At 42.2% G+C, this 13643-nt stretch overlaps 1 protein-coding gene across 18 annotated transcripts in view; it reads left to right on the top strand.

Moving 5' to 3' along the window:
• Positions 1–13643, top strand: part of SYT16 (synaptotagmin 16) — a 114058-nt gene that overhangs the window by 83612 nt on the left and 16803 nt on the right. For all 18 annotated transcript variants that reach the window (XM_074543947.1, XM_074543948.1, XM_074543944.1 and 15 more), the window contains 2 exons: positions 9002–9258; positions 13095–13538. In XM_074543947.1, the coding sequence (XP_074400048.1) occupies positions 9002–9258; positions 13095–13538 (701 nt within the window). The remainder of the gene's footprint in view (positions 1–9001; positions 9259–13094; positions 13539–13643) is intronic.

Here is a 13643-nt window from a genome sequence, read left to right as displayed (position 1 = left end):
AGCATTTGCTGAGCAATTAGATACATTTGGTAGAGCTTCAGGTAGAAATGCAGGTATTAGGCTTAAAAGGAATGTTTATGTGTTTTGATTATTTGACTGGATCATGCCCATGAATGCAGGATTTTAATCTTACACTTGTTTGAGAAAATGGTGAAAGGTGTGCATTAATTACTAAAGAAGTTATTTTATTCAGGATTTTTATAAAGTTGAGAACATGTTGAAATGTGAGAATGAAAGTTGAAATGTGGACTTGTGGTTAAACTGGGATAATTTTTTATTTTTATCCTAATCACCCATATTAATACAATTTTATAGCATTTGCTGAGCAATTAGATACATTTTGTAGAGCTTACATGATCTGTGCACAGAAATGCAGGTATTAGGCTGAAAAGGAATGTTTATTTTTATGTGTTTTGATTATTTGGCTGGATCACATTTAGGCCATGGGGTTGTTACAGCTTGAAATAACTTTTATCCAAGAAAATTTCAATGAAGGTTATTTTTAATAGCTTACATAAAAGTAATCAAATTTTATCCCAGCTGTTCACCAACCATTTACAAACTAATGTTTAGAAGTTTTTCACTTCTATCAGAGCAGGAACAGAGCTTTTTTCCTCCAGTTGAGAGCAGTTTTCCAGCAGGAAGAGCAGGCTTGTGGGCAAACTGTGGCACAGCAGAGGGTCAGACCCACCAGTGTGGTGGCATGAAAGGAGCTGGGTCCTGCTGGGCTAAGTTGTCCTGGGAGAGGAGTGCTGCCTCCTGCGCAGCAGCAGCGACATTTATGGAGCTCTGACAGCACTTATCATGGAATTTTTCATGCAGATTTTTAATAGACCCAGCAGAGTGTGTAAAAGCAGGTCCCTGTTTCCTCACCTGAGGGGCTGATGTAGGTTTGAGGTGGAGGAAGGTGCTTTCCCTCCCAAAATAGGAGAGCCTCCCTCTCCAGCTGTTTGCTCAGCTGCTGGGGTTTGCCATGGAGATTATCAGAGGGAGTCTTGGCAACCCAATCCTGCCCTTGGTGCTGCAGAACGAGCTGTGGGCTGACCCCGCTCCCAGCTGGGCTGTTCACACACAAACCCAGGTGTGCACAGTGACTGCTGCATCCCACTGCTGCTCCCAGCATCATGCTGTGCCCCCTGGCAGGGCTACTGGCAGGGACATCAGCAAAATGTCTCTGTGTTCCCATCCTGACCAAGCCAGGCCAAGAATACAGAGCATGTCCTGAGACCTCCTTTCATATTTTCTGAAAAAAACCTGTATTTTCTGAAAAATCCCTTCACCAGGATTTCTTCTCCTGGGAAGCTGCCTCAGAAAATAATGAAAACAATAATTATCTGATTGCTTTGGAATGTGGTCTGCAGGTGGCTTACCAACAGGTGCATCTTTGATTGGTTTCATGCAAATTGTTTTTACTTAATGACCAATCACAGCCAGCTGTGTCAGACTCTAAATGAGTCACGAGTTTTTATTATTCATTCATGTTAAGCCTTCTGATATATCTTTTCTTTTTCTTTAGTATGGTTTTAGTATAATATTAATATCATATCATATCATATATCCGCTTTCTGAGACATGGAGGCAGATTCATCTCTTCCCTCATCCAGGGGACCCTCACAAACCCACACTCCTTCTCTCATCTGCAGGGTGCTGAGCACTGATAAGGGTACAGCCATGCCCCATGCACATGATGGAAGCATGGGGATGTGCTCATCTATGTTATTTTCACTTTTAAAGGCTATAATTCACATTGGTCTCCAGAGCTCGTCTGCTGCTGGCAGATGGAGCCAGCAGTTCCTGTTAGCCACGTGCCATGTTTATGTGTTGGTGGTGCTACCCTGAGCAGGTTACATCTGAGCTGCTTTTTTGGCACTAAAGTTCTCTCCCCACCTTAGCAGGGGCTGAAGGGGCATGGAAGGAGGAAAAAGTTTTCCAGTCCTTTGTTTACTACTTCATCTTAGCACATGCAAATGATTTTACAAAGTTCTTCTGTGTCACTGTCATATTTTATGAAAAATTTCTTTGCCAGGATTTCTTCTCCTAGGAAGCTGAGAAGCTTCAGCTTCTCCATGTTTGCTCCTTTGGAATGTGATTTGGAGAATTGTATACCCAGCATGTGAATTGTTTTTAATTAATGGCCAATCACAGCCAGCTGTGTCAGACTCTGAGTCTGTTACAGGTTTTTTATCATCATTCTTTTCTGGCCTTCTGATGTCTCCTTTCTATTTCTTTTAGTGTAGTTTTAGTATAGCATTTTCTTTTAACATCATGTTTCAGAAGGCTGATTTATTATATTATGATATTGAGTCAAGATTCTCATCTCTTCCCTCATCCTGAGGACCCTCAAACATCACCACAATTCTGTGTGTTGAGACTTTGTGATTGCTCTGTTAAATTTCTCCATTCAAAAAAAATTGGTTAACAGGCAGAGTTGAGCAGGGTCTAATAATATGTAAATATTGCTGATACAGTACCATCAAGCTTTCCAGAGGTTTGAAGAAGCAGGTGATTCTCATGTTCATGCCCCAGTCCTCCTGAAATCCTTGGTTGCTTTTTCTCCCCAGAGGATGCACCTGAGAGCCAGAAGTGTCCTCTGGCTTCTTGGCCAGGAGCAGCAGCTGGCTAAGGCCTGAGTGGTGTTTTTCTGCCTGTGAACAGATACAGGGGGGAGGATGAACAGGCAGCATCTTCAGGCAGTAACCACAATGTGGTCAGGCACTTTGAGACCTCTGTGTCATGGTTACATGGTTTTGGATCAGAAGTATCTGAATAAAAATCAGGTGTGGGGTGTAGACCCAAATTCAGGCACCTGCCCTCCAGCAGGAGCACCGGACAGAGGTGTCTGGATGCAGAGGTGCTGCTTGCATGGAAAAAGGTTACAGAAGCTGGAGTCTGAGTTCTGTAGCCTCAACACAGAAAGGTTCTTTTGCTGTGGAGAACAAGACCTAGTTCTTCCATTCTCTCTTACTAAACTTGATTTCCTGATTTTACCTGCAGCTAAAACACTTAGAGGGAAGCATCCAGGTCCAAGACTTTTTGAAGTCCATTAAAATCTTTCCATTAATTGCGTATTGTTATTGAATTCTCTTTTCTTAACCCACAGAGATTCTCATGGATTTTTATGGGAAATTTTTCCAGAGTAAAGACTGCAGGACTTGGTTGTAATTATTTTTTATCTGTGCCACAAAAGTCATCTCTTTAGCAAGCCTTTTAGCAGAAGCTGAATGTCTCCTTTTGTAACAACTTCACAAACACAAGGTGAACATTGGATGAATTATGCTGTATCATTTGCCAGCACATACACCAAATGTCAGGCAATGACAGAAACTAAAAATTTATGGCACAGAAGGGAAGATTTTTATGATCTTCCATGGACTAATGTAATGACTCTTTTATACAAACAGAGATTAAATGCATTTAAAAACATAGCTATTTAGAAAATTGGCCTGAACACATTCTAAAATCCAGAGAAGTTCATTAGAGGGAAAAGCCATAAAAGTGCCCTTTGTTTTTAGTTCAATAGAATGTTTTAATTTTGAAATATAATTGCTTGAATTTAATGTACCCTCCAATTAGATAATTTGAAGATCTCTCCATCTAGCTCTTCTGGTACAACATGGTGCAGAGTTGCTCTTATTTTTATTTTCAGAGGAGCCTAGGTGGTGCCATGATCACAAAACATAAAGATTTGTGGATGTAAAGCCATCCTGTGCCCCAAGGGCATATCACACACTGCTCCAGCTGAGCAGATCCTCTGGGTGGGAAGGATGAAGGACCTTCAGGAAGTGCTGAGTTCAGACTGGGATCGTGGCATGTTCAGACTTTGTCTGAGGCTTCTCTTCTCCTTGTGTACTCTTAACAGACCTTTTACACGTATTGCTGGTAGTTTTCATTTCTTACATAATCCAAAAATTCTCTAGCAAACTCGGGCACAGAGCAAAACTGAGCATCTTGGAGAACCCTGAATTTCTCTGAATTTCTCTCCCACTCAGACTTGGCATGGGGCAGAGTCTTCTCTCACTGTGTTCTTACAGGAGAGTTTCCTTGACCCTCTGGTTCTGTTTTCACTGTTGGGACAGTCTGCACTTTGGACTCATTTAGCTTTAACTTTTCACCTGTTAAAAACTTTTGTAGTAACCTGAATAGATCCTGGAGTGCAGACAGCATGAAGGAAGTGTTTGGAGGGTGCTCTGGGGAGCTGAATGTGCTGGAATGCCAGCTCTGCCCACAGCCTCTCTGCAAATCACCCTGTTAATAAAGAGCCTATTTCAGCTCTGGAAACATGGAGCCTTCTCAGGCTATTACCCAGCATGTGGTAAATTAAACAATCTTGGCCTGATTGCATAATGTCACTTGAAATTTAAGATCCTTTTTCTCCTTAACCCCTAAAATTTACAGGCCATTTTTGTTTAGATTTATGGTAATTACATAATGATTCTGCTCCTTTGAGGCTCTTCTAGGAAGTTTTTTAGCACTCTTTTGGTGGCTAATCTCCAAATTACCAGGGGCAGGAGCACTGCCTGGTCTCCCTGTGGGTTTATCTCAGTGCAAGGGTGCAGTGGTATTGCAGGGTGGTTTGGAACTGGGGCTGTAGCAAGGGCCAGGCAAGAGAATTGATGCTGTGTGGGGGCAAATATTCCTCAGGCCCACTAAGCTATAGCTCTGCTGTCTTTTGGGAAGAGGGGTTTGAAAAATCATTGCTGTAGCTAGGAGGATTTCAAGTCCAGAGGTACCCAGGTCCATACTGAAATCCTTTTTTCCTCTGGACTATATTTAAACAGGTTCTTAACCTTAATAATGACTTTTATACAGTTTAAAGAAGGGATCTAATTTCTTTCAAAGAAAAGACATGCTTTTTTTTTGGTAATTTAATTTTTTTTTGCATGGACGCAAAGTGATTCCTTAGAGTTCACATAGCAAACACTCCTTTGGTCAGCATGGGTAACAGGCACACATAAATTCCTCATCTGTGTTTCTTGCTGGTTAATGACCTATGTGGTGTTAATTTAGTAAGATCTTCCAGTCCCCATCTTTTAACTCTGGCAATGGGCTTTAGGAAGTGATGAGACCTCTCAGGACATTCCTTTGGCACAATACAATGATTCATAGAACTGAGAGATTTTGTGTCATTGAAAAAAAGAGACAGATATTGTAAATTAGCCAGAACATTTGCCTGCCAGTGTGAGGAGGGACTGCACAATATTTTTCCAGCCTGGTTTTCAGTGTTTGATGTGCCAAACATGCCTTGTATTTTTGGAGAGAGGCTTCCATATCCCAGTTCCTGTTAGGGTTCTACTGGGAGGTCATGCTCATCCTTTCATCTGAAAATCGATTTTTTTTTTTTTTTCATGTCCAGTTCTCCAACCCTGAACATAGACTTTTCTGATTTATTGGTGATTTCTGCTACTAGTATTCCACTTGCCTCCTTCCAGGATTGTGAACATGTGACCCGAAAGGGAAAGTTTGGGAGATGAGATTCTTAAGAAAAATCACATTTTTCATTGTACAGTACTATCTGTCTTTAATCTTAGAACTGTCTGCTATTGCTCTTCAGGGACTCTTGGCTAATTAAAGTTCAGATAATGCTGTCTCAACCTCTGTCCCTGATGCTGTGCTGTTTATTCATGTCAGGTATTCATAAGACGGTTGACATTTTCTTCCTTAAAGATCTCTCAGGTAAATTACAGGCATTTTACTGCTCTGACCTTTTCCTTTACAGGAGGAACTTTTGTTTTCAACATTTATTTTGTGAATATAATGTTGGAAGGGAAGTAATTGGAGAGGTGTAGTTGTTCTAGTCTGTATAGTTGGTCTATTATCTGTAATGATAATCTAATACCGGTATTTATACGTGATTATCTCTTACCAAAACTGCTTTAAATTTAAAGAAAAAGCCAGACTGTTTCACTGATTGGTTTGGGTGAATCACCTTTTTCCTTACTTCCCCTGAATACTACATTTTTTGCTTTCCTAACACATTCATTTTGTGCCTGAGTCTCAGGGAGATAGCTTGCTCTATTAATATATTTCTGGAGTTCTCCTGTTATGGGTAGACTTTTATGGCTTTAATGTAGTTTTTGAAAATTCCTCTATTATTGATCTAGATATTATCCCAGCAGGAGTCAAACCCACAAGACAATTGTGTGAGGATAATTTCTTACTACAGAAGCATTTTATTCTGAAAGCCTGCTGTGTGGTGTGTGCTTTGATGGATGACCCACTGTTTAAATGTGTATTAGACATTGGCTTGCTAATTAAATGCCTTAAGGAGTGCCTGGATCCATTCAGTCTCAGTAAATGTGTGGAGTTTCTGTTATTTTATTTCTTGCTTATGCTTCTAAGTTGAGCTCTTTCTGTTTTCTGACTTTGTAGAGAGGAAGGGGAGTAATGGCCAAAAAAAAAATAAAATTACTTTCTACTTCACTCAAGACTTTTTGCTCAGGGCAGAGGTGAGACAATGAGGGCTCTCAGTTCAGAATTAGGTCTGCCAGGTGGGAGAATGAGGAGCAGGAGAAGAGATGGGTTCTGCATTTCAGATGGGAGTGACAAGAGCACTCACCTGCAATTTGAGAGAGATGAATTTGGATCCCTTTTTGCTCCTGAAGGACCATCTCCCATGAGGAAGAGGACCATAATTACGAAGCTGTGAGATGCTCTCAGACTTGTTGGTTGAAGTGCTTGTGCTCGAAGCATTTTACTGGGAGGGAGAGTGGAGATCGTTCACAGTTGAAGAGAGGGGATAAAGTTATTCTCCTAATTTCTGAGTTCTTAAATTGAAAGAGCAGCCAAGGACAGGAGCAAGGACTTCTGTTCACCTGCAGCAGATGTTTCCTGAGTATAATCCCCACTCCTCTTGTTGGAATTGTGTGTGTGTGGAGCAGATAAGCGTCAGAAGCAGTGCATTTGCTGCTAAGGCCAAACATAGAATTTCTTCTACTCAGAAAGATTTGGGCTCTTTGTTCTAAGACAGAGGGATGTGTAGAGTATCATAGAAAGGCTCAGGTTGGAAGGGACTTTAGAAATTTATCTAGTCCAATCCCCCCTATCTTGATTAAGTTATTCAGAGCCCCATCCAGCCTGACCTTGAACATATCCAAGGCTGGGGTACCCACGGCTCCTCTGATCAGCCTGTGCCAGTGGTCTCACCACCTCACAGCAAAGAATTTCTGCCTGATATCCAACTTAAATTCACCTGTTTCAGTTCAGAACATTACCCTTGTCCTGTCACTACAGGCCTTGGCAAAAAGTGTCTCTCCAACTTTCTTGTAATCCCTCTTCAAGTACTGAAAAGCAGCAATAAGTTCTTCCTGACACCTCTTTTCCAGGATGAACAACCCCAAACCTCAGCCTGTCTTCATGCAAAAGGTGTTTCAGCCCTCAGCAATTTTTTGTTTTGGACCTGCTCCAACAGGTCCATGTCTCTCCTGCCTCAGTCAGTTCTCTCAAGATCCTGGAAAGCATCTCATCAGGTTCCACAGATTTGTGGATGTTCAAGTCCCTCAGAGGGTCTCAAACTTGATCTTCTCCTGAGATGGGTGGGACTTCATTCCTCCAGCCCCTGCCTGGAGATTGATGGAATTGAGAGATGTGAAACAAGAAACTGACAGTGAAAACTGAGACAGAAAAAGTTGTTGGGCACCTCAGCCTCCTCCAAGCCACCAGATTCTCCATCTCATTTATCAGACAGGGAATAAAAGCGTTGATTCATTTAACAAAAGCAAGCTAATAGTTTCCTATTAAACACAGTAATTAATATTATTTTTTTTTAATTTGAATTTGAGAAAAATGATTGTTCTTTAGCAGCGACCTTCATAGGAACAAACAAATGGGCCTTCTTGAGCAGGGGAGTGGACAAGATGACCTCCAGAGGCTCTTTCCAACCTCACCTCCTTCTGTGAAACCTTCAAACCCCAAATAGCTCTGTTTGCAAAGGAAATTGTTATGTTTTCATAGCTGTCATCAGCTGTCTGGAAGCACAACTCATTCTTTCACTGCTTTCACTGTTTTTTGCTTATTTGAAAGAGATGGAGGCAGAATTTTCTTCCCGTGTTCCTGAAGCAAGGCTCATCATGAGATGCATTAGGAGGAGGAATGTCCCTGTTTTTCTTCTGAAAGTGCTTGCAGAACACATCCAAGGCCAAATCATGATGATGTTTTCATCTGTGTCCTGGGCATGTAATTATCTGTGCTGCTCCATCCAGAGAGCTCTCACTGGTGCTTTCAAGTAGAGAAAAGCACCCTGTGTTCATAACAGAGATTTCAGTGGTGTAGGAAAGGAATCTGTGGTGTGAATTATTTTATTCTCATTAATGAAGCTTACTCTAGCCCATGGAGGACATGTGTGTAGGACAAGATGAATTAAAACTAATAAAAGCGGTTAGGAAATTAGACAACATATCTCCCCTCTGTTGTCCTTGGGAGGAAAGTTCAGCCCAAGCATGAGATTTAGAGATTCCTACCTGGTTTTTGGAGCAGCTCACTAAGCTCTCAGGGATGGGTGAGAGGGTAATGCTGACCCTCTGTTCTGTCTGTGAAGCTGCCTTCCTCACCAGCACCATGCTCCTGAAGACAATGCTAACTCCTGTCATCTCCTCCTCCTCCTCCTGCACAGGAGGAAATTGTGATACCTGTTCATCAGGCCTCTGCTGTGCTTTTCTGTGGTTTGATTTGTGTTTTCATAGAAGAGATTGCTTTGGGGCTGCACTTGAATATCCCAAACACTCCACTTGAATTTTGTGGATGACTTTTTCAAATAAAGCCAATGGGTTTCTCAGTTCAGTAAGGGGTGAGAAACAGCCATGTCCCCTCCATCAAATGCTGATTTAAACAGGATTGGTCTCTTTATAGCTTCAGTGCTGCAGGAAACAGAAACTGTCTATTGTAAACACTGGGGATTAGGGAAAATTTAAAAAAAAATAAAAGAAAGGAGAGAAAAGCACATTTTGGAAGGGGGAGGAATTTGTTCTAATCCCTCTGAAATTATTTTCTTGCTGAAAATTGTTAGATCTGGATGGACTAAGCCAACTGAGTTACCAAGACAACCTCTCCTGTCATGAAGATGACCATGCATCTGTTGATTCAAGAACAACAACCAGGAGTAGGGGCATTGGGCAGCACAAAGGGCCCAGGATGGAGCCCAGAACTGGGGATGGTGTCAGCCAGCCACACAGGGAAGGACGCCTGGAAATGGAGACAGCATTTGCCAACCAGGGATTGGAAGTAAATGATGCTACTGACAGCTCATCGGCTTGGAGCCCTGAGGTATGCTGGATTGTCATTTATTACACATACTGAAAGCTTTTGAAGGGTATTGGGGGCCAAAAAATGTTAGAGGAGAAATGAAGTGAAAAATTGATCAGCACAGCACAAGATAATGGTACTCCTGTGTGCCTATGTGCATGACCATACACCTCTTTTTGTGTTTCCCCTTTTTTTCTGGTGTTTTACCCCTTGCTACTAACACTAATTTACAGAAAGGCTTTCATTGCTTGATTTCTGACTGCAGTGTCTGAACTGAAATTGGAACTTTGGCTACCCAGCAGCATTTACTGACATTTAGCAAGGATCTCCCTGTGGTGGCCCAGGGCTTGGTCACTGGCTGTACATGCAGGATGTGTGTCCCAGGACAGGGTATGTGGTCACTGGGTCAGATCTGTGTCTTTTTCCAGGTATTTTCTATGACTTAGACAATGGAAATAACCTGAAAAGCTGGAGGCAGCCAGTGAGGGTGGCCTGTGACCTGCCCAAGTGACAATAATCTCGTCCCCATTGATACCAGGCAAACTTTTAAGGAAGGAGAGAACCTGAGTCTGCTTTCCTTCAGTTCTGCACTTTTATTTTGAATCCTCAAGGAAACATTTCAGATTTTAAGGCATTATAAACACCTGATGACTTTGCATCCCCCTTTTCTCTCCTAATCTCTCTGCATGATGTGTTGATTTTCATTATCTTACTGCAGGATTAAATTTCTGGAAAAATATCAGCTTGCATCAGACTTATTAAAAGAACAGCAAAAAGGTCATATCTTCTGCCTGAGTTAAAAGACAGCTGTGGAAATCCATACCTCCATCAGACTGTGAGCAGCAAGGCTTTGAGGGAAGGACCCTGTCCTTGGAGCTGCCAGTTCAAAGCTGGAGGGAAGCTCCTTGGAGAGATGCTCCAGCCCTAAGGGGTGTTTGGAGCAGCATTTTGGCTTTCTGCACAACCCAGTCCCACAAAACACTACACCCCACATGGGAGCTGTGTGTGGCAGCAGCTCTGCCCTCTCTTTGCTGTGTTTCTGACACTGCCTGCCTATCTGAGGCTCGTTCTCCTTTTCCATGTTTGATTTGCTTTGCCACGGTTCACGTATGCTGCAGTGTCTCTGGTGTCCTCTTGTGTTTCTTTGAAATGCATGGCCCATTTTACTCCTGGTGTCTACATTTAAAAAATGCAGAGAAGGGTTCCAGCATTCTGGAGCAGAAATGCCCAAGACACAGTTTATCTCTTACAAGCAGCTTCTCATTCAAAGGTATTGTGTGGATTAATGAAAGACTTTTTATTGCAGGAACTAAATGTTCTGACGTGCCAGAAATGTCCAAGTGTTATTATGCTCCACTCAAAGGACCTCTCTTTACAGACAGAAATGGTAATTTTATGCCCCTGCAGTGGAACCACAAGTACCATTTCAAGCCTTGTCCATAATTAGCTGCTCTTTCAGGTTTCTCTGGCAGAAATGGACTTATTTTACTTAGCGAAGTGGATGTTGGCTGTCCTGAATGACCGGGTTAGACGTGCAGTATCAATCAGGATTCTTGGCTTAGCTTCTCAATAACTGTGCTGGGAAGAGGGAGAAAAGGAAATTCAGATGAAGTACCTAAACCCCAATCTTTGCTTGCATTTCAGTTCAAGTGTCTGTATAACAAACACATTCACAAATCACCTACAACCCAGCCGGGCTCTGAAAGCAGGGGGAAATTCTGTCAATGACTCCCATAGAAGGAGGATATGTAGGTGTGTAGCAAACCTGCGTGGGGATGAGTCCTGGATAGCACAATGCTCTCAGAAAGGGCCAGGCTGTGAGGTCTCCAAAGCTTGGTTTCCCATGGAAAGCTTACTGAAGGAGTTTGGCATTTCTTTTTCACTCTTGCTTCCAGTTCATGCAGTTTTCTCTGCAGTGGGTCTGGCCACTGCTCTAGTAGCACAGTTTGAGCTTTCCTGAAATCCAGATCTTCTCTAGCTGTTCAGTCAAAATGCAGATATCTGACCTTCAGTCTGCCTTACACACTGCCAGAAGGTGATGATATCAGCCCTGCTGGGGCAGGAAAGTGTCTCTTGGATTTTCATTCCTGTGGGTTTGTGCTGATGCACTGGAGTTCACATTTTCCAGCTGAGACATGTAGCTGAAAGCCAAGTTTTGCCTCAAGCATGGTTTTCTCCAGACCTTAGCAGCAGTCCTTAAATGTGCCTTGATTCCATCTCCTCAACTGCAAATGCACAGATAAAAATGTGGAGGGAAATATGAGTCAAGCCCAACCCCATCACGTATTGAATATTATTTCATCAACCAGACAGAAATAACTTGACTGCTACACAGGAGCACTTAACATTTTTGTGACACCATGCTCTCTCCAGGCAACCTGGCCTGCCTTGCATTTTTGTTTTTAGCAGCCTGCTGTTTATACAGAAAGATGTTTCTGTAGCCAAGCAAGTAATTTTGTGTGTTGTTCTCCCTTTGACATTATTTCTGCAAGACATGCAACAGCAGGTCTCTAATCTGCACACTTGGACTTTTGTGTTCAAGTCTTAAACACCTGTGAAAATGTGAAAATCTGGAGCTTTGCATGTCATGGCAGATGAATCTGGGCACTTCAAAAGTAGATTGACAGGAAGTAAACAAAAATTTTGATGTTTATCCGAGGCCCTGTTTGAGACACCCAGACACTTCTGAAGGGACTTAACACCAGACGTCCCATGGCCCATCATCTGTTCCCTGAACAAAAAGACTCCTGTGCTGGAAAGAAGTGTTACTTGAAATGTGAAAAGAAGATAAATGTTTGAGGAGGAGGGTGACTCAGATGCTGGTGACAGGCCTTAATTCACCTTCTGGCTATTAACTGAAAATCTTTCCCTAGTACAGTGTATACTCGTGTTTAAATACAAACCATTGATCACTATAGCAACCCCTTTATCATATGAAGCACATTCTAGCTCTGAGATAAAAAAGCACTGTTGAACAGAAACCCACACACCCACTCAGCAAAAGGTAAGGTGAGCATCCATGGTTTTATCTTGCTTTATCAAGATGGTTTTTGTTTTAAAAGTAGGTAAAAGACTGTGTGTGAATTGGTCTGCACATGTTGCGGTTGTTTATTTTGAATTTTTATTCTGAATTTATTAGTACCCAAACTGAACAGAAGGAACAGATGCTTCTCTTGGGAGATTTTAGAAGGGTATAAAGAATCAATATGTATTTAATCAGACTGCTTATCCCTATTATCATTGTTTTAGCTGTAGGAAAAGTATTGAATTATGGGTTAGCATCTAGAAATGGAATTTCCATCCCACAAGAAATTCTGACATGATGATTTCCTCTTCATATTAAACATAGTGCCTAATTTTTAAAAAATTTCTAGCAGAACAAAATATCAAAAAAGTTAGCAGGTTCAGCTGAATTGTTTGATTTTAATAATGTAAAAATTTCCACCTTGAAAAGCAATTCCAGTGTATGTTCAAAGTAACAGGTTAAGTAGGTCAAATTGTTTTGCTAGTGCCTCAATATTGACATGAATGAAATGTAAAAACCCCTTTGTTTAGTTTTTCTCTATGTAGAATGTTTGCCAAATTAACCATCTCCTGCAAAACACTTAAATATTGATGAAACTTTTTGTTGGAAATGTTTCAACAAGTGCTGCTGCTTACTAGAGCGTATGGGGACTATTACACAAAATCAGGCAATTAACTATCTTTGGCCCTTCCAGAAACTGTTTGGATCCATATTTCACACAGCAACTGCGTGAAATACTAAAGTGAGGAGAACAATTTATTTTTAATTGGAATTGGAACCACAGAGGCAGTTGAACTCCACTGGAGGTTTTACTCCTTCCTTCCCTTTGCAGGAGCACAATGAAGTGAACAGCGTGCCAGCTCACCATTGTGCCCACGAGCCCATCTGCAAATGTGGTGACCTGGATGTCCTCTTCACCTACAAATCCTCAAGCCAGAAGCTGATAGCCACTGTCCTGGAGGCCAGGGACATCCCAGACAAGGACCGCAGTGGCGTCAACACCTGGCAGGTACACGCGGTTCTGATGCCGGGCAAGAAGCAGAGGGGCAAGACCAGTGTGCAGAGAGGACCCATCCCCATCTTCCAGGACAAAATCACCTTCAGCAAGCTGGAGCCAGAGGAGCTGAGCAGCCATGCCGTTCGCTTCCGCCTCTATGCCGTGCACAAGGTGCTTGGGGAGAAGATGATGGGGGAGCAGCTCTTCTACCTGAGGGGCATCAGCCAGGAAGGGGAGGTGAAGGTGACACTGCTCTTGGAGCCACGGAGTAACCTGAGTGTAAGTTTGGTGAAGGACAGATGGAGTCCCTAAAATTGTTTGGTTTTTGGTGAATATGGTGTTCCTGAAGCCTTTCTTTCATTCAGGGCTGTCAGTGTGTGATTG

The sequence above is a fragment of the Zonotrichia albicollis genome, chromosome 6 (genome assembly GCF_047830755.1).
Source record: "Zonotrichia albicollis isolate bZonAlb1 chromosome 6, bZonAlb1.hap1, whole genome shotgun sequence".
Classification (NCBI taxonomy): domain Eukaryota; kingdom Metazoa; phylum Chordata; class Aves; order Passeriformes; family Passerellidae; genus Zonotrichia; species Zonotrichia albicollis.
The sequence above is the reverse complement of the archived record's forward strand: the minus strand, read 5'-3'. Positions and strand labels throughout refer to the sequence as shown.